Source organism: Leptodactylus fuscus, chromosome 4, assembly GCF_031893055.1.
Source record: "Leptodactylus fuscus isolate aLepFus1 chromosome 4, aLepFus1.hap2, whole genome shotgun sequence".
NCBI lineage: Eukaryota > Metazoa > Chordata > Amphibia > Anura > Leptodactylidae > Leptodactylus > Leptodactylus fuscus.
In genome coordinates this window covers 39782614-39804990 of record NC_134268.1, presented here as the reverse complement: position 1 = coordinate 39804990, position 22377 = coordinate 39782614, and the positions used below count along the sequence as shown (strand labels likewise).

General features: G+C 41.9%; 1 protein-coding gene across 2 annotated transcripts in view; it reads right to left on the bottom strand.

The window, feature by feature from the left end:
- Positions 1 to 22377, bottom strand: part of MMP16 (matrix metallopeptidase 16) — a 151466-nt gene that overhangs the window by 18673 nt on the left and 110416 nt on the right. For both annotated transcript variants that reach the window (XM_075270314.1, XM_075270315.1), the window contains 2 exons: positions 14773 to 14934; positions 9410 to 9630 (listed from right to left, as the gene is read on the bottom strand). In XM_075270314.1, coding sequence (XP_075126415.1) covers positions 9410 to 9630; positions 14773 to 14934 — 383 coding nt within the window. The remainder of the gene's footprint in view (positions 1 to 9409; positions 9631 to 14772; positions 14935 to 22377) is intronic.

Sequence of the window (22377 nt, the reverse complement as noted above, 5' to 3'; positions counted from 1 at the left end):
TCTGTGAACGGGTGCGTCAATCCATCTGCCGGCGTTGCACTGTTTGCGTCGAGGCAGCCGGCCGGCACTTCCAGCAACTCTTGTAATAAGTAACAGTGATTAAACTGATTTCCCATTAAAGCACTTTCTCTTCTTTGTTTCTCCTTTCACATGGTGCAGCGAGGGATAGGAAACCGACATCTCGGTCCACCTGCAGCGCCACAACGGTGCATTTCCGGTCACATGTTCATTAATAAAAACGCTTCATACACCGGGTAAGCCTACCCTTTTATTTTATGTACTTACTTTCCGGACATGCTGTATATAAATCTACTCAGCTCCTCGGCTTTATAACTTGACTACTCAGCATTTTCCTAGCGACAGGTTCCCTTTAAGGTCCCTTTAGGATAATAGACCAGAGATTCCCCGATTTACTCCTTGTGATGGGACTGTCGGAAGTATTATAGGATATTAGTCAACGTTCTATCACATTGTAGTGATTATATGTCTGTGTGACCTACTACTAGGACATGTCTTAGGGCCTGACATTGACATTTTGGTAAAATATTGAATTTGCACTCTGTAGTAATATTATCATGGAAGACAAGTCAGCTCCTATTGTACAGCTATCAGCGGGGTATACTGATGCTAATCTATAGCCTGGAGGAAAAGAGCAAAAGGACACTCTTCCTGTTTTATAAACTGCGGGAATGAAAAGGTCATGTATTCAACAATTAAAGGAAGTTTTACGTGGGAGAGACAAACATACCTAATGACATCCTTGCTTTGGATACACAAGGACCAGGCTGCAGCTATTCTACAGCACTATGTGAACACGGAGCTGAATAGTAAATGCAATATACTGTAGCGTAAGAAAAGGGACTAATAACTCCAAGGTCAGGAAGGGCGAAGACACTGATGACAACATGAAGAAAACCTCTGCAATCCACTTCATTATTTTTGCCCACTTGTAAATGAAATGAATATGAAGACAGCGGCCATTACACCATGGTCACGACTGTGCGAAATTTCCAACCACCAATATATCACTCTTTTTTTTCCGAAATTTTTCTATGGTGTCAGAAGGAAATAGAAATTGTCCAGAAAAGGTTTCTCCCATTAGGACAACTTACCACAGGATAGTTGATAAGTGTGTTCAAAAGAATATGGCTCAGCTGCAAAACCAATCCCAGCACCTATACAATATACAGTGCTGTCCTTCCTATCTTATCCTTATTTATCCTCGCCCCGCTGTGAGACGGACATACGACACATGGCGTGCAAAATGTATAAATTCCACTTGTCAACACTAAACTCTGTAATAGTCACAAAGCTGGCAGAATGTGCGCTGTATCACAAAAACAGGTGCCAAAATGATATTTTCTGGCCATTGATCCTGAAAGTCTTATAATTCACTTTTTGGATCACAGAACAGATTTAATTGAGTTACTGTACAGAGTATTTCTCAGCAATAAAACCTACCGGAACATGAATTTATGGTGAATATTAAGAAACTGCAGAAAAAAAACTTATTAATATATTGCAATAATAAGTGCAACTGCTTTTGTTTCCAGCTGATGCCAGGTTGGGTTCACTGGGGGACCCAAAAATGTAAAAGTGGTTACTACGAAAATCTGTGGACCCCATAGACTATAACGGGGTTCACCTGGTTTCCATCCGAAATTGGTGGAAAGGGGGACAGACCGGTCACCCAACGCAGGTGTGACCGCAGTCTGAAGTGCTGAAAAGGATTTCTGCAACCTATACCCTATCATGTGAATTTCATTTAAAGACACTGCTATGAATACAGGGGCCGCAGTGGTCATAGCTGCAATGGGGCCGAGATGGGGAAGGCCCACAGGTCACCCTTAACACCCTAGGACTGGTTAAACCTCGTGATCTGATGGCTGCCAGTCTGTGCATTTTAAATGTATTACCACTGTTCTATAGAGTGAGAAGATTTGATACACAGCCTTCCACTGTCTGAAAGGAAAAAAAAAAATCTTAGGATATTAAAGTTGGTAAAATAAAATAAAAAAGTAAAAAATTACAAACAGTATTCTCCTGTTCAATGCTATGCCAGAACAATTGCTATCGTCGTCCTTGACCTGCATCGATGACATCACAGTCATCAATTTTTTATTTTTTTATGTAGATTGTGAGCCCCATATAGGGATCAAAATGTGCATTTTTTTTCTCCTATCAGTATGTCTTTTGCAGACTGGGAGGAACTCCATGCAAACACGGGGATAACATATAAACTCCTTGCAGAAGTTGTTCCTGGCAGCATTCGAACCCAGGACTCCAGGGCTGCAAGGCTAACTGGAGATGAGCGAGTATTATTCGAAACTCCCGTTTCGAATAGCACGCACCCATAGGAATGAATGGACGCAGCCAGCACGCAGCGGGTTAAGCAGCAAAGTCTGCGTGCTAGCCTCTTCCTTTCATTCCTATGAGTGTGTGCTATTCGAAACGGCCGCTTCGAATAGTACTCACTCATCTCTAGTGCTAACCACTGAGCCACCGTGTTGCCCCACAGACATCCATCTTTCACTGACTGACTACAGGGGTCAAGACCTATGTGACGTCATCGCTGAAAATGGTGGTGACTCCAGGACTTGCAGTGATCGGGTGGCGGGGACTGAACAGGTTTCAATTTGTTTCCCATTTTATAAAATTTTTTGTAAAATCCCTTTCAAGCGATCCCCTAAAAATCCCAAAGGTTATCCGTGGCATGTCAGCGGCGCTGCCTTATGTGGTCATGTTGGATGCTTTTTGGATGTGCGCTTTACTGCATAAACCAATCTACATAGTTCGTTGACCAGCGTGAGACTCTATAAATAATATGGGCAGTAAATACACAAATGTGTCAGAGCAATTGCAGTGACATTTGAATGTAGAACAAGCTATTTATGGCCATATAAAATGTTATAGCATCCCGCTATGTAATTCCATCATGATAGATTTTTCCCATTTAGCAATCAGACATCAATTGAATAAGCGACATTCACAGCCATTTGGTCCGGGCGGCTGAAAACAGCGGCAGATTTTACGGTTAATGTTGAAATGGTCAGTGAACCAAGCACCACGGATGGGTGTAAAGCTGGACTCTTTGGGTTTTATTTGCTTATTTAGCTCTCATTTTTTTTTGCATTTTTTGTTTCATGGGTAATTTTGATCAATTTTACAAATGACTGCTATTTCGTGTCCCGCTGTACAATGCAAATTCTATTACAGATTCATTCCTTCCTGCAATATAAAACTAGCTATAAGTTAGTAAATCAGAAGTTTAGGTTGTTTTTTCCCCCCCGATTTGACTGTAGCCTGACATTTAGGCGTAAGTGACAACTGGATGTGCCGCCATAGCGGTCCCTTTTGCACTCAGGTCTCAGCAACTGACAGACTGTCACTCTGCTATTGACTGTTCATGCTGAGTACGTGGTATTTTGCTGTCAGCTGCTAAAAATAAAATAAAAAATCCAACCTTTGTATTGGGACGAATTGCTCTTTAAAATGACAGTGGTCCTGCCATAGAAATGGCGGGTGAGTGCTCCTTAGACGCATGTGGTTCCTCTGAGAGCCAAGTTATTTGGAGCACAAAAAGGACAATTGCTCAGAGGACTCCACCACTCTAAAGACTTCCGTTGTGAAATTTTCTTCCCAGCCTGCATTTCTATACGTGGGCAGTATGGTATAGAGCAGCGGATCTGACCTGTAGGTATGTATACCCCAGGGGGATGCCAAGCAGGCTCAGGGGGTACAGGCCATAGCTCAGAATCACTGCTCTTGAAATGGCATATATAGTGGGTGCCTAGGTTATGTGCTGGGGGGCTAGTGCTGGCCACCATCTTCAAAGCCTAAGGCACAGTGGCTGCCAAGCAGAGGAAGACATCAGGTCAAGTCTCTGTTCCTCCTATCACTGTTATTTACATATAGTGAATCTGTGGATAAACTACATTTCCCTTGATTCTTCTGCCTGCTCTCACTCTCAGTGTAGCCCTAACTTCTCCAGGTGTAATAAATCCCTCCCAGGTAATAAATCACTCCCACATCCGAAGTCACATGCTGCTTTAATGTTTTGTTTGCTGGCTGAACTGCTCACAGGGAGGGGTAGTGAACTTGCAAATGAAACATCACAGTTGAGATCAATGATCTGCAAATAAATCAGATACACAGTGCTGAATTTAAACAGGATATATATTAGGAAGTGATTTGTATTGATGCGTCCTGTTATTTGGTCCATGTTTTTTATTTAAATTGGATCTATCTATCAGTTATATAATATCTATCTAATTAATTATCTATCAATCAAACAATATCTATCAATTATCGATCACATAATATCTATCTTATATCTATCTATCATATCTATCTATCATCTATCTATCTCTCATATGTATCTCCTATCTATCTATAGTATCTATCTATCTATCTATCTATCTATCTATCTATCTATCTATCTATCTATCTCTCATATCTATCTCCTATCTATCTATAGTATCTATCTATCTATCTATCTATCTATCTATCTATCTATCTATCTATCTCTCTGTCTGTCTATCTATTTATCTCCTATCTATCTATCTATCTATCTATCTATCTATCTCTCTCTCTCTCTCTCTCCTATCTATCTATCTATCTATCTATCTATCTATCTATCTATCTCCTATCTATCTATCTATCTATCTATCTATCTATCTATCTATCTATCCATCTATCTATCTCCTATCTATCTATCTATCTATCTATCTATCTATCTATCTATCTATCTATCTTTCTCTGCCTATCTCCATTAACCCTTTCTATAACATACACCCGGCCTCTTACACACAAGCTGCCATAGACCATACATTTAATGTATATGCCGGGAGAGTTCATTCTAAACCACAAAGTGTAAATTTACATAGATCTCCATTTTATAATTTATAGAATAGGACACATTTGGTATCGAGGAACATAAAAAGCCACTATGAAAATGAAATGGTGCCTAAGTAAAGCTTTACTACATTGCAATTTTACTAGTGAAAGTTTAATGCCCAGACCCGGAGCTCCACATCAATATTCTTAATTAATGTAAAATATTGCAACCATAAGTAATTGAATATTGATCTGCAAAATGCAGTGTGTTTTATCCACATCTAGGACGCCTCTGCGCACCAATAAATTAATAGAGGGATATTACTAAAGGTCCTGGACTGCTATGAAGTATTATAGGAGCTCTAGGGGTTCAATACTACTGTAATATAAGATCGGGATCTCTGCCTCGGTATATAAATCCTGTCCTGATAGTGTCAGGCTTCAGCTTGTCCTGTCATATCCAGGCAGGACTGCTACAGTGACAATGACTGCTATAGAAAAGCTAAGAGTAAGGTATGCCAAGGTATGTTTTATGGAATGATCTGCTGCAAAACTTCATCAGCTTGCCTCTACCACCAGGGGGCGTTTTCTGCATGTGGAGGGATCTGATACTAATATATATATATATATATATATATATATATATATATATATATAATATATATATATATATATATATATATATATATATATATATATATATGACTGCCCATCCATGAGGACAGGTAAGGGGTGAGTCCCTCTAGTGGTAGTTGCAGGAAACTGCTGGTTAGATCCATGTGGCACCTTGTGCGGACACTGGCTGATCTGCTTCTGTGCCTGTCATCAGATATGTCTATACAATAATATTCTAGGATTTATTATTGTATGGGTGTATAATCTGGTTGAGCTGCTATATACTGCCTACTGTATATAGAACTGTATCTGTCCTGGATATATATGCACTTATTATATATAAGTTGGCCCTACAAAAGCCTAAGGATATAGAGCACTGTCTGAAGCAATTTGGGGGTGCGGTCCCCTTAAATAGATTGTTTGATCATTAACTATAGATAATACATCCTTAGGATAGTTCATCAATATCTGATCGTGGGGGGATTCGCACCTTGGACACCCACATATCAGCTGTTCAAAGGAACAGAAGTGCTTGGGTGAGAGTCGATTTCATTTCACAGACCATTGATTTGTATTGTCACATACACTCACCGGCAACTTTATTAGGTATACCTGTCCAACTGCTCGTTAACACTTAATTTCTAATCAGCCAATCACATGGCGGCAACTCAGTGCATTTAGGCATGTAGACATGGTCAAGACAATCTCCTGCAGTTCAAACCGAGCATCAGTATGGGGAAGAAAGGTGATTTGTGTGCCTTTGAACGTGGCATGGTTGTTGGTGCCAGAAGGGCTGGTCTGAGTATTTCAGAAACTGCTGATCTACTGGGATTTTCACGCACAACCATCTCTAGGGTTTACAGAGAATGGTCCGAAAAAGAAAAAACATCCAGTGAGCGGCAGTTCTGTGGGCAGAAATGCGTTGTTGATGCCAGAGGTCAGAGGAGAATGGCCAGACTGGTTCGATCTGATAGAAAAGCAACAGTGACTCAAATAGCCACCCGTTACAACCAAGGTAGCCAGAAGAGCATCTCTGAACGCACAGTACGTCCAACTTTGAGGCAGATGGGCTACAGCAGCAGAAGACCACACCGGGTGCCACTCCTTTCAGCTAAGAACAGGAAACTGAGGCTACAATTTGCACAAGCTCATCGAAATTGGACAATTGAAGATTGGAAAAACGTTGCCTGGTCTGATGAGTCTCAATTTCTGCTGCGACATTCGGATGGTAGGGTCAGAATTTGGCGTCAACAACATGAAAGCATGGATCCATCCTGCCTTGTATCGGTAACGGTTCAGGCTGGTGGTGGTGGTGTCATGGTGTGGGGAATATTTTCTTGGCACTCTTTGGGCCCCTTGGTACCAATTGAGCATCGTTGCAACGCCAAAGCCTACCTGAGTATTGTTGCTGACCATGTCCATCCCTTTATGACCACAATGTACCCAACATCTGATGGCTACTTTCAGCAGGATAATGCAATGCCATGTCATAAAGCTGGAATCATCTCAGACTGGTTTCTTGAACATGACAATGAGTTCACTGTACTCCAATGGCCTCCACAGTCACCAGATCTCAATCCAATAGAGCATCTTTGGGATGTGGTGGAACGGGAGATTCGCATCATGGATGTGCAGCCGACAAATCTGCGGCAACTGTGTGATGCCATCATGTCAATATGGACCAAAATCTCTGAGGAATGCTTCCAGCACCTTGTTGAATCTATGCCACAAAGAATTGAGGCAGTTCTGAAGGCAAAAGGGGGTCCAACCCGTTACTAGCATGGTGTACCTAATAAAGTGGCTGGTGAGTGTACATTCATCTCCCGTCCGGTTTACAGCTCAGTCCCATTCAAGTGAATGAGGCTGAGCTTTAATATCAAATATAGACTCTATGCAATTTACAGTTCTATGGTATTCCTTCAAGAGGCCGCAGTGCTCACCCAAATAGTGAAGTCTCTTCAAACAGGGTCTCGAGTGTTGACCCCCATTGATGAGATACAGAGGACCCATCCTAGGTCATTTATAGTTAACTCTTGGGTCAAGTTCCAGCATATAATGAAAGTCTCTATTATTAATTACCCAAAAAAATTCTATGAATTCTATGTAATGAACCTTATAGTAACATGGAAAGCTGATATGGAGCCTACAATAGAAGTATGGGGGAGATTTTTAGTAAAACACAATTTCATTAGGTACCTTGTGGCTCCTTATATTCTATTACATTAGCTATCTGTAGCCTGGGCTTGTGCTCTGCTGCCGCTGCAGATGCCATATTTTATATATTTTCATCCGGGGGTTGTGGATATTGCCGGTGTTAATTCACTCCCTGAAGGGGCCGAGCCTCATTGTATCTGGAATCTCACACAGAGCAATGGATGCCATAGGGAAGAAGCTTAGTGCTGAGAACATCAGAATGTAAAACAACATCTCCAGAAAATATACCCCCAAGACTGTTTACCCTTCACACAAAGACTGTAAGAGGCTCCAAAATAAAATGTACTACAAAAACAAACACTAGACGCTCCAGGAAAAAAGATCCGCACCCATTGTATTATCTTTCAGATAATTAGGGTAGATAGAATAAATAGATAAAGATAGATAGATAGATAGATAGATAGATAGATAGATAGATAGATAAATAGATATAATAAATAGATAGATAGATAGATAGATAGATAGATAGATAGATAGATAGATGAGAGATAGATAGATAGATAAATAGATATAATAAATAGATAGATAGATAGATAGATAGATAGATAGATAGATAGATAGATAGATAGATGAGAGATAGATAGATAGATAGATAGATAGATAGATAGATAGATAGATAGAGGATAGATAGATAGATAGATAGATAGATAGATAGATAGATAGAGGATAGATAGATAGATAGATAGATAGATAGATAGATAGATAGGAGATAGATAGATAGATAGATAGATAGATAGATAGATAGAGGATAGATAGATAGATAGATAGATAGATAGATAGATAGATAGATAGATAGATAGATAGATAGATAGATATTGTAGATAGATAGATAGACTAATAACTTTTAGATTGTAAGCTCACATGACTAGGGCTTTCCTGCAAAAGGCAACTTCTCAGACCACACCAGAGTAAACAGTGCGCAGACAGAGAGCCAGCAGGGAATACTGAGATATTTTAACTTTGAAGCCAGCAGAATTGTAAATGCAGCTCTGGAGTATAACACGAGCTGTGAGCCAGGATCAAGAATACTAATGCAATGTATTCACAAGTCTACTCAACTAGATATGACAGAAAAACAGAGAGGGTGACAGAGAGCAAGGAAAAGAGCGAGACTGAGGTAGTGTGAAAGGTGAAAACAAGTCTTACACATGTACAATCTTTAACAAGAAAAAAATTGGATTTCTGCAAATCTCAACATGTAGCTATAGCAGAAATGTAAATGACTACACAAGTGATCTCACTAGACACCGTGTCTTGCCACAAGAGGACATAATAAAAAGGCTCTTAGATGTTACTTTTGGGTAGTGCACCTCTTGGTGAGAAATTGCTGACCATGCATCAGTATAGCACCTGCAGACATGCTGACCAGTTGACAGACTTTGAGAGTGGGCATATCCTGGGTGCATTCCCCCATGTCCAATTGTATTTCATCTTGTATCCAGACTATCTTGTATCTTGTAAACTTCTCCTTTCTCTCTAATATTGTAATCTCTTACATATATCATTATATTCACACATAGAAAGTTTAGTTCCATTCCAACAACTACTTATCGGTGCATTATTATTATTTTTCAATGAGTATTGCAGACATTATCTGTACAGTCCCATCTGTTCTCAATTCTAGTCGCACGTATTTATATCCGTACGGTTTTCGTAGACCCCTAGTTGAACCCGGCTCCCACATTTCTTCACACACAGAAAGTAAAGATATCTAAGCCTAAGGCTCGATACGCCTTAATCTTACCTTAAAGACAAACATTTCCCTCCGCAATATAGCCAGGGTGTTGAAATTGCCATCGCAGATATTAGGCTTCACTCCTGGATAAGATGGCCGGTCTCCTCCATTTGGAGGCCTGGGAGGTCGAGGTTGTCTGTCATTCTTACGAGGATCTGCTGGTGGGTTAGGCCGATGTGGTGGCACTGTAGGAAGAGGTTTTGTTGGTGTAGGGATCTTTTCTGGTGGACCTAAGAATAAATACAGGGAAACATCAATACAATATTCAATATTCTGAGTCAAGTCGTGGTAGGGATTGGCGATCAATCGAATAATAACCAAAACCAAACATCAACCAGGATAACTGACATGATTTGGTTAGGTTATTTGGTCTACCTTCAGTTTCGTTTGAATTTGAGTTGCTGCTATTATACTCTGGGGTCTGAACAGACCCCAGAGTATAATAGCAGTTTTGGTTCAGCCGTGTTCACTTCATATGAAACCACCAGGGCCAAAACGTACTCATACCATAAAAGGGGCATTCTCTAAATAATCGCCATTAATCATAATCAAGGTAAAATGCCCGACTGATTGCGATTTTGATCTAGATAATCGCCCAGTCCTAACTTAAGCCGTATGTAACTCCTGCTACAGTAATACAATGAATACAATGAGTGCATCTATCAGTTTGATGAAAGTGCACATTGCAGAAGGCTTGTCAAGCAAGCCATTAAGACTATATTGACACTGCTCACTTCCTGGATGCAAGTGCATGAGTGCAGGGACTCCTGCTGCTACTCAAGGAGTCCTTACACTCAGGGTTTTTCTGAGTAACCCCTGCTACAGTAGCATAATGAGCTCTTTCTTCAGTTTAATAGAAACACTCATTGTGGGAAACTTAAAAAGTAGATGATAAATAATACACGCACACTGCTTGATCCTTGGGCATAGAAGGGGTATGCCTGGAAGAGGACATAGAGGGCGGCATTATACTATAGTACCATTATACTATAGGAGGCATATATATTACTGTATATTGCATTAGTATAAGGGTTACTGGTAGCTGTTTATAGTGCAGAGACTCCTGCCTTCCTTGAATACAGTATCAGCCATTCCCCTACTGACTCTTAGTAACAAGGACAACGTGAGGCAAATTGTGTGGCCCTTATTTCTGAAATACATAGTTACATAGTTACATAGTAGATGAGGTTGGATAAAGACATGAGTCCATCAAGTCCAACCTATAACCCTACAATCCCCTACAGTGTTGATCCAGGGGAAGGCAAAAACCCCATGAGGCTCATGCCAATTGCCCCATTTCAGGGGAAAAATTCCTTCCCGACTCCAAATCTGGCAGTCAGTAAACCAGTAAAACCCTGGATCAATGTGTCCTTAATATCTAGAGATCATAACCCATTATATTTTTCTCTTCAAGAAAGGCATCCAGGCCCACTTTGAACTTGTTCAGTGAATCCGCCATCACCACTTCCTGGGGCAGAGAGTTCCAGAGCCTCGCTGTTCTTACTGTGAAGAATACAGACTAGTGACTGCTGCTACTAGCCTTCTCCTTATGTCATTCCCCTGAACCACTGCTATTCAAAGAACCGAGGCCTGTTTTGGGGGAGCCTGGGAGACCAAACAAGCTGGCAAGGAGCATGTTCTGCCATCAGTAAGGATTAGGGTCATTTGACATGGCTGAGAAGCAAGGTGTGCATGATATGGCTCATCTGAACTGAACTCATATCATTGTGCTGTTAGGCCGGGCCAGATCCTCCGCTGTACTGTGCTGAGGCTGCCGGCCTGCTCTGTCTGTAGCGCCGGATTGGCGCTTTCAATTCCCATGTGGGGATTCCAGTCTCCTCCTGGGACTGAAACCGGAACTTCCAGGGTCAGAGGGTTAGCGGCAAGATGGAGGCTATTTAGGCCTTATTATGGCTCCAGCCCGCCGCTGGTTATTCAGTTTCACTTGGTGACAGCTTCCCCTGTGCTTTGTCCTGATCCTGACCCTTAACCTTCTATGTCTCCTCTGTGTTCCCATTTTTTGACCTTGGCTTGCCTTCCCGACTACCTCTCTTTGACTTCTCAATTTGGATACCTTCTGACCTCCTATGGATGACCTTGGCTTGCTTCCTGACTACTCCTGTTTGACCTCGCATTTGCTCCCTCTTGCTACCTTGTGACCTGTGTACCGACCCGGCTTGATTGACTTTGTCTTGGCTATCCCTGAAACCTATGAGACCTCCTGTGTACTGACTTGGCCTGTACGACCTTCCTGCAGTGCTTCCGCTACCTCCTATTGACCAACTCCTCCATTTCCTCATCTGCTGAGGTTAGTGTTACTGGGTTTTCTGGGTCCTCTGCTACTTGGGGTTTGGTGAGTGTGTGGCCCTCTCTGGGCAGTTGCGGTTCTGGGTCCCAGAATTTACCAAGTCCAAAGCCACCATCAGGAGCTCTGGCGAAGACCTCTGGGGCCTGGTTCCGCTCTGGTTATGAGAGCATTGTACATTCAGGACTGTTTTTGGCCTTGGTGTTTGGGGATTCTGGTTGCCCAGGACTAACTGTCCGCGTCTGCTGCATCAGGTTCCTAAGAAGTGCTTTATGAAGGAATGAGTTTCATCCTGACAGAAGGTCTACTACCCAATCTACTGCCCTGTACTCAAATGTTGCTGTATAGGACCATCGTATGGAACGTGTTCTGGTCTAAACAAGGCTGAGTAAAAGAGCTTTTAGCTTAATGCAATAAATGGATTCCTTCCAATGATATTCTGCAGGTTAGCAAATCCTAGATTCATTGGATTGGAATAGACTATAGTCTGGTGGGTGCTATATAGTGTATGGTATGAATTCTACTTTTATTCTACCTCATCCCCCTCAGTAAAAAAAAGGGGACGTCAAATCAAATTTGCAAATAAAACCTATCCCATGAAAATGAGCCAAATGACATTTGTTTATTCCTCTTATCTGGATGAAAATTTCTAATTTCTAATATTCCTGCACATTACAACTCTCCGGATCAGCTCTATTCTTGCCAATGATCCAATCACTGATACTAATATCAATGCGCCATCTCTTGGTCCTGGAAACAGTAGTATATTCTTAGTCGCAAGTGACCTGTCAGCAGAAATAGATGACAGCAGCCATTTTTTCTCCAAGTGTACAGATGCCAACCTTTTAAAAATGACTCTCATGAATGTGAATCTCACGAAATCCACTGGCTCATCAAAAAGTGACTGTGCGAGAATGCTGAGTTTTCTACAAAACGCAAGGTAAGTTATGATAATGGAGGATATTAATAAGAGGTGATGTGTTTTCAGCAAATCTTCATCATACATCTATTAAGCAAAGTACATTGCATTCCCTTGCACGCCCACGGCTAGGGCCAATCTCAAAGCACATCCAGCTGTGTCCCAAGGGACGGCATTACAGCTTGTGGCCAGAGTAGTGTTTCCTCTTAAAAACGGTCAACAAACAGCGTATCAATGACCCTCAGTGGTCCAGTTCTAGGAAGTGCAGGATTAGCATGGAGCACGGGGGAGATATGTCCCATGTAATACAGAGTAACACTATTTGGTAACAGACCGTAATGCATCAACACTTGAGAAAATTATTAGACACAGGATACACAGTCAGCTGGAAATGTTATACATTTTACTGGGAAATAAAGCGTGGACCAAATGATCAAGAATCCAGGACTATCTGTACCAGATGATATCACCAGCCATGGCTCCCATAAGAAATGCATCCCGATACTTGAGACTCCTACACACAGGCCAAACAAACCATTCTGTTTTTCCAGTGTCTGGAGGAAAATCACACGTAGAAAGGACGTAGCAGAGGCAAATTTGTGACTATTTCAGTCTGAGGTAAAGGAGTTTTCCGGGTCGTGGAGTCTGAGTCAGAGTAGGGGTCGAGGTCAGGGCCAGTTGTGGGTGAAGTCAGATTGAGACTCTGACTCCTGCTTCAAAATAAAATGATTAATTTTAATTAAGATGTATAGTTTGTTATATATTTACTTATATAATTAGTGATACTGAATAATTAATTAGACGTATAATTTGTTACATATTTACTTTCATAGGGATATAATCACTGGTTCTTCTAATGAGTCAGAGGAGCTTTACAGCTTCTGTCTGACCAGTCCTGTTTCAGTGCAAAATGTTATCACAGACCCTTCAGATGCCTCCTGATTAGAGATGAGCGAACAGTAAAATGTTCGAGGTTCGATATTCGTTTCGAGTAGTCCCTCAATATTCGACTACTCGAATCGAATATCGAATCCTATTATAGTCTATGGGGGGAAAATGCTTGTTTCAGGGGTAGGCAACGTTCGATCAAATTATACTTACCAAGTCCACGAGTGAGGATCGGGCTGGATCCTCCGAGAAGTCTTCTCCGTGCAGTGTCCCCGCCGCGTCTTCCGGCTCTTCATTCACTCTGTCAGGCATCGGGCCTGGGCAGAGCCGACTGCGCATGTCCGCACTACAAGCCGATGCCTGGCAGAGTGAATGAAGAGCCGGAAGACGCCGTGGGGACGCTGCACGGAGAAGACTTCTAAAGATAGGAGAAGAACCAGCATTGATTGGCCGACTGTATAGCATTCAGCCAATCAATGCCGGTTCTGCATCGAACTTTTACATTCGAACAGCGAGTGGTACTCGATTGAGTACGAGTATTTCGAATACCGTAGCATTCGATCGAATACCTACTCGATCGAGTACTACTCGCTCATCTCTACTCCTGATCTAATTGGCATAAAGAACTATCGTTTTGTCATGTCTTGCTTGTTGTAACTCATGTCTTATTTGCTAGAGTATTGTTGAACTCCTGGCTGACTCTCCTGACCTTGGCTTTGTTCCTGAATATCACTTTCATATTGCCTCTTGATGTCTATTGCTCTACTCTTGTTCTGACCAAACTTGACTATATTTCCATCTCATCCTCTAGCTCCCTCACCGATCTCCAGGTGACAACTCTCAGCTCTGTACCAGACACACTACTTCTCTACCAGTGCCACCATTGCCCATCTGTGACCACACTGGGGGCTGAAATCTGGAAATCTCCCTGCAGCAAAGTCCACTCCTTCTTGAGAGAGCTAATTTTTTAAGAGACCATGTTTTACAGAAACCATATTCTGGTATCATATTCTGGTATCAGAGTCCTCCATAATATACTGTAGGGTTGATCATCACTGGTTTGCACATAAAATAAAATAAAATACAATAATTCCAAATATAATATACAAAGTCCTAGTCATTTTAAGCATTTACACAAGCAATCCCTCCAGTCTCGGGTCTACTTTTGCCTGAATGCCCCATCTTCGGTATCTCAAGGGCAGTATATGCACAATGTAACTACAACACTGTATATAGACAGTATATAGCATTGGGTCTTACCATATATTTTCTGAATTCCCTGTAAATCATCAGTAGGTAGCTTGAAGTTGTCGGTTTCCATATACTGGTAAAAAGGGGCCATGATTGCAGTGGGGTCGTTGGAATGTTCCAATCCTAAAGCGTGACCCAGTTCATGTACTGCGACCAGAAATAGGTCATTTCCTGTGGAACAAAATAAATGAGAACATTTTAGTCGAAGATTGTAGTCAATAATGTAATTACATCCTCATAAACAATGCAGATAATACTTCATTAGTAGAAGGCGCAGCGGGAAGAAATCATTTCTATGGTAATTGTACAACAGGTGTGCAGGGGTTAACGATCGATCGGTTACATTGTTACTAATTGTTTACATTAATAGGAAATCAGACAGACAAAAATCACATTCAGGTCTGTCTAGATGTATGATGGACACGTGACGCAACGCGATCGACTACCTGACAGGAGATGCACATTAACCATGTAAGTTATTATACGGGCTAGGACAGATTTGATATACGACAGTTTAGTAGAGTAAAACAAGCCAAACAGCAAGTGAGTCATTGATTCTTCTGTACTACAAGCAGCCATGTTTTTTTGCATTTACCGACCTGACTCCCTATATTTCAGGGTTCACCGATACCACTGATATTGAACATCTATGGTTATACCTGTATGTTTCTAGCAAAATAACGCATACGGTCCTAAGATAATGTAGTCATTAAATGCCTAAATAACAGTGTTATATATATTAAAGGGGTTGTCCATCTCACGGATCCTATCTATACTGGTAGCTTATGTAAATTGAAGACTTTTCCTAAATATATTGCTTTAGAAATGCTGCTTTGTTTGCCTGCTACGTGACCTTATTCCTTCCATTGTTTACACAGTGTTTGCATAACCACGGACCTGTGAGATAGGACAAGTGATTTACTAAGTGCTGGAAAGACAATCAGTTCAGCTAATTGGAGTTTGCTGATAAAGCCGATTCTATAATCGAGTCAATTGCTTTATTTTTGTGAGTTAACAAAATTAAGTGAATAAACAAAAGATAAATCTAAAAGTCCATTAATATTTGGTGTGAGCGCACTTTGGAGGAGAAGTCCTGGAAGTGATGACCAAAGCCCTGATCCTAATATCATCCAGTCTGCCTGGGATTACATGAAGAGACACAAGGATTGGAGTAAGCCTACATCCACAGATCTGTGCTTAGTTCTCCAAGATGGTAGGAACAACAACAGAATGAGAGCAGGAGTGAATGAGACCCCAAGCCTCCATGCCACTCTACTTACCTGACCACGACCGCTTTATGGAAACAGCATAACTCTGAGCTACCGTATATACTCGAGTATAAGCCGACCCAAATAAAAGACTCAGGGCTCGTTCACATCTGCGGCCCGGCACTCCGTACTTAGGTTTCCGTTTCCTGCCTAAAACACAGGCAGGATACGGAAACCTGCAGGAGTCTCTCTCACCCATTCATTTGAATGGGTGAGAGAGATGTCCGGCCGTGCGCGGCGGTGAGCGTTTTAGGCTCTCCGCCGCGAAACCGGGTTTTATAATCCGGACACAGAGTCGGACATGCAGTACTCTGTGTCCGGATAAAAAAATCCGGTTTCGCGGCGGAGAGCCTAAAACGCTCACCGCCGCGCACGGCCGGACCCGGTCTATGGTTTCCGTCTTCTGGCATGCAGAAGACGGAAACCATAGAACGGAGACCCCAAACGCAGGTGTGAACCTAGCGTAAGCACAAAGACTGGGCTGAAAAATTCGGCTTATACTTGAGTATATACGGTATACTGTTTCTGAAGCACCCATAGAACTATAAAATGGCATATACTGTCGATCGACTCCGAAGACACAAGAAAAACCTACTGCGCAGGAATTTTGTTTTTCGCAGGAAGCCTCTACATGGTCGACCAGTCTATTATAGACACTAAAAAGAAGGTCAAATGGGCACGGGTATGACCTCCATCTGGTGAACGGAACTTCTGGAACCTAAATGCCAAATATAAGTATCTAACATGATGCTTGCCCCCTATCAGCAATAATTTACCTACTTGTTGACAGTTTTCAGCACAGCGGCGACATCAGTATGTGATTTACATTGAAGTATTATCCCCATATGAGGCCCAAAATGTAAAACCACTGTAAGTAACGCACTATATGTACAGTAGTACTACATTTCTTCAGAGGTAAATATACACAATATATATTCCCAGAGGACTCATTTATACTTTTGTACCTTATTATATAATGTATTCCTAATTGGGAAAATACATTTAATATACCCATAGAAGAGAATTCAGAACGTATACAGTATATCTAATATTCAGTCTGATTTAAATAAGGCCTGCGGACAAGTCAAGTCAAAAGGCTTTATTGGCAAGATCGAATATACACTTGACATTGCCAAAGCAAAGAGTGTGGTTGGGGGCGGGGGTGTGTGTGGGGTGGGTGGTTTGGAGGTACAGTAGTCCTTGGGGTCTCTTCATTCTTGTTTGGGACATGTGGGTATGGGTGGGCATTTTTTGGTTAGGTAGGGTGATAAAGGGGTATAATAGTCCTTGGGGTCTCATCTTCCCCTCATTTGGTGGCAGGTGGACACATATTGGGCAGCGATCTCCACAGTAGACTCCTCTACTCCCAGTAGGGTGTATGTTATATTCAATTCATGAAGGGTAATTCTATGTTAGGCTTCGTTCACATCTAAGTCGGAGTCCCCTTAGACTCGATGAAGAGAAAAGTCCTCAATGAAGGACTTTTTTCTTTGCTGGTTTCAGTATAAAACTGGTGGTACCCAGGCAGATCCCATTATAGAAACTAGCCTAATTTAAAGTGACCCCACCCCATCTTGGCAATTATTTTATCTGTACATGCTGGCAATACAGGTAGAATATGAGACATAGCTCCCTAACAATACATAGGAAGGGTTCACACGATGTCTTTTGGCTCGTAATCTGGCACGTCTACGCCACGGGAGCTTTTGCGGGCCGTATATGCTCCCATTGATTTCAATGGGAGCCGGGATCGTATATGCGGCGCTATTTTGCGGCCGCAAAAAAGCGCCACGTATACGATCCCGGCTCCCATTGAAATCAATGGGAGCGTATACGGCCCGCAAAAGCTCCCGCGGCGTCTACGTGCCAGATTACGAGCCAAAGGACATCGTGTGAACCCTCCCTTAGAGCGGATCTACGGAGAACTTTACAATTTGTTTTCTGCTACAAGGACGTGTTCTAGGCTAATAAAGTATATTACAAAAAGGTTCAGCAAACTCTTCCCTACATAATGGCAAAATATAAAGTATCACGACACTTGCCCTTTAAAGCTTCATGAGAAAGTAACTCTGATCCCGGATATATGACCAATACTCCAATACTAATTTCCCTGGAAACTGTAATAAAATAGGGCACAGGGCAGCAATAATGGGAACGGCTCCGGCTTCCTCCAGGTGCTATTGTATATATACTTCTTAGAAGAAAAGAATTGTGGGATTCCTTCAGGAAGGAAGTCCTTGCCCAGACTCTTCTAGCAGAGCTGCAGCACTTGGCGTTGGCCAGATAAATCCTATTAATAGCGTCTTGTATTCAGCCATGTTAATGTTATTCTTATCTGTAAGGATTCAGTGTCGTATAGGTAAAGTATATCATGTCATTGAAAGTCGGGCATGTACAAAACACACACACGGCTTGTCTTATTGCTATGTCTGAAGAAGCTAACAAGTCCCAGAAACTGACACCAGAAGCCATTGGAATTCCTATATAAACTACCAACTGACCACACATTACTGATACAATGGGGTTTACAAGACCTTATAAGGCAGAGCTGGCCACCGGGACCAACACAATCCCATGAACTAGAAGAAGATGGAACAAACTATTCATTTTTATTTCATGGTATAGACTAAACTGTATGGACGAGCACAGTACATAATATACAGACGTGAAGACAGTCATCCGGGAGACAGTCACTTGTTTAAAGGGGATTAAATCCAATGGAATTAGAAGCCGCAGGGCTTCAGGGATGAGAGGATGGAAACAAATGTCCATTAAGGTGTTTTGAACATATTACCGTATATGTTCTTACTCATAGATTTCTGTGTACTTCTTATACAGTATATACATGTTAACCAATCCATAGGCACCTAATCACACCAATGTGAGTCAACTTAAACCTACACATGGATCCAAACACTCTCTAACTGTTACAGATGGAGGGCTAAATAATGGATGGAATATATAGAAAGGAATAATATATTAATATAAACCCACAGAAAACATGAATAAATAACCGCATGTACAGCGGGATGATACAAATATTTTATGGTACATCTTCAATAACCGTATTCTTCTGTGTTTAATCTTTAAAGGGTTGTGTCTTTATAGAAATCCCCTATGCACAGGACAGGAGATAAGAGACTGAGCACTGACGACATGATCTCCAATCGCTGGGCCCCCAAATGACCAGGAGGACAGGGAACTGAAAGACCCTCTTAGGCTCCCGTAGGAATGGAGCACCAATGTGCTTGTTTGATCAAATCTCCAATCACTTCTATGGGGCCAATCGGACTGTTATCTCCGAAAGCGCCCACAGCCCTTTAGAAGTGAATGGGGCACCGGTCATACAAGTGCACTGGCGCTTCATTCACAAGGAGGCCTTAGGAGGACTTTTGATCCCCATTTTCCAGATTAATTGGGGAGCGATCGGGCCCCCAGTGATTGAACTCCAATCCTCAGTCCTGTGGATAAAGGATAAGTTCCCATAACAGCACAACTCATTTAAAGGGGTTTTCCAGACAAATGATAATGATGACCTATCCTCAAGTCTGCAATGCAAAGGTTGAAAACTGGGGCCAGCCCACCCTCTGTAAGCTGCTTTTTTTGTGGTGTATGGGAAGAATATGCAAATCTGACTTCCATGATGTAATTAGGAAGCCAGTGCCTCAGTCATGCACACCAATAGAGGGCGCTCACTGAGAATGTGCAAGTCTATCTTCCATAATGTAATTAGGAAGACAGAGTCTCAGGCAAGCAAACCAATAGAGGGCGCTCCCTTTAACATCATGCCGACCTTCTCAGAGGCCTTTGTTTGCAATGATGTTGGGATTATACCAGGTTCAGACTCTCAGCCAAGGACAGCTGTTTCGATGTGTTGCATCTCATCAGCTTGGTGCAGAGAAGCACGGTGGAGCACTCATGGCTTAATAAGACTCCACACAACTAAATGTTGGTTCTCTCCCTACGGAGTGACGATATCCCCTCAACCCTGTCTAAGCCTCTCACCTCTGCCAGGTCAGTCCTCTCTGCGCCAAGCTGATTGCTTGCCTGAGACTCTGTCTTCCTAATTACATCATGGAAGATAGACTTGCACATTCTCAGTCAGCGCCCTCTATTGGTATGCATACTTGAGGCACTGGCTTTCTAATTACATCATGGAAGTCAGATTTGAATATTCTTCCCATGTTCCTTTGCATAGTGGAGCGCTCATGGCTTAATAAGACTCCTGACACCTAAATGGTGGTTCTCTCCCTATGGAGTGACAATATCCCCCCAACCTTGTTTGTGTTGGACATTCACATGTAGGGTGGGTGAATTGCCTAGATGGGATGTCCCAACTGAGCAATTGTTAAACTGAATCTAGACTGTGAACAGCAGATGGTTAAAGGGTTTATCCACTTTCTCATATAGTTGAGGTATCCTTAGATGGCTTATTAGATCTGCAAGGGTCTGATACCCAGCACCCTGCAAATCATCTGCTCCAGGACAGTATGGCCCCTGGCAATGTTCACGTGCTAGAAGCCACGCTGCTCACATGAGATACAATGTGTAGAGGCGCTGCCCCAAAGACTTCCATGGGATAACTGCAATACCCCAAAAAAACTAATATAAGGATAGGCCATCAGTATAAGAAAGTGGATAACCCTTTTAGGTTAAGATCCCTGTTTTTTGCATTGGTGTTTCTTCCACATGGGGCAAGTTGAGATATTCCTTATTCCCCAAATTATAAAGCTAAAGAACAAAGTGATTTACAATCCGGAGAAAATAACATGATGACTTTGTTCATATTGTGAAGTCTCCTGGATTCCTTTCATCCTGACACGAAGGTTGTAAAATTGGTAGTCATGTATATTGTGTCCCTTTAAGGCTTCTTTGACCATATGGCAGATTGTGAGGATGTTTCGTTCCCCATCGGTAAGAAATTAACTTTGACGTACGGGGAGAAAATAAGCTGAACGCGAAATTGGTAGTTGAAGTAGAGAGATAGGCACTTATGCCCAGGTGAATGAACTGAAGTGCTTGTAATCAAAAAAACTGTCCTGAAAACCTCGGGGTAATTACCAGTTTTCAGATGATTGGCAATCAAGTAATTAAAGCGTACTCGCCATGTTTCATCAACAGAAAATGTGCTCGTTGTTAAGGAAAAAATGATTCTGAGTATTCATTCTACTGGGAGCAAAAGTTGTCAGCACATCATAGGAGTGAAGCAATTAAAATGCATTAGACTGTAACCAGCCATGAAACTGTGACATCAAGAGGCAAATATTGTGCTCAAAGTGAGCGAATTACAGCGACAAAGAGCACTGGACTTTAGAAAAGCATCGAAACGGAGGACTTTGTTGTGTAATGGCTTACGACATAACGAGTGGTGCAAGCTACAAAAGATCAAATTTGGTAATAGGCTCCTATATTTCATGAAACCTATTTAACACAATATTGCAACAGAAACCTTGAAGGGCTGCAATGCACAATGCAACCACTAGGGGGCCAGACATAGACAGATATAGCATATCACGTTGTGATACAATACCGCAAAATGATATTGTTTTGAGAAGTTACAGTTCTGTCTTGTGACACAGATATCTGGACATTTCTAACAAAGAGGAATGGTAAAGAAGATCACACCTACATATAAACTGGACAGTGACCACCAATGGAGAATACTTTGTAAGATCCTTACTATCTTATGATGGTAGGACACAACCATGCATGGTATATAGAGAACTATCATATCCTATGTAACGCATGATAACGCTTTGTTCACATCTGTACTGTCCTGTCCATTCTTCTGCTCCTGGGAATGGAAAAACAGACAGTAATGGATCCCTGAACTAGGGACACCAAATGATCCTGAGGGACCCTTTTTATTAAAATGGGGTCCATTGGGTGTTTTTTTTGTTTGTTTGTTTTACTGATACGCACTTTGATGGAAATTGCAAATGGAGACAGAGATACAGATGTGAATTTAGTCTAAGTCAAATCTCCCTATGGGGATGAAGTACTGTTTATCTCTGCACCCAATTTCTTAGAGGAGAGATGGTATCACCCTCCATTCACCTTTGTAGGAAGAAGAGGTTATGTGCTAGTTCACATTATCCACAGACAAGGTGGAGGCTTATTGTGTCCGGGTTATGTTCCTGCGTGATAAGATAACCCGACTAGAGATGAGCGAGTAGTATTCAATCGAGTAAGTATTCGATTGAATACTACAGTATTCGAAATACTAGTACTCGATCGAATACTACTCCTATTCGCAGTAAAGATTCGATACAAAACCAGCGTTGATTGGCCGAATGTTATACAGTGTACAGCATTCGGCCAATCAATGCTGGTTCTGCCGGAGGCT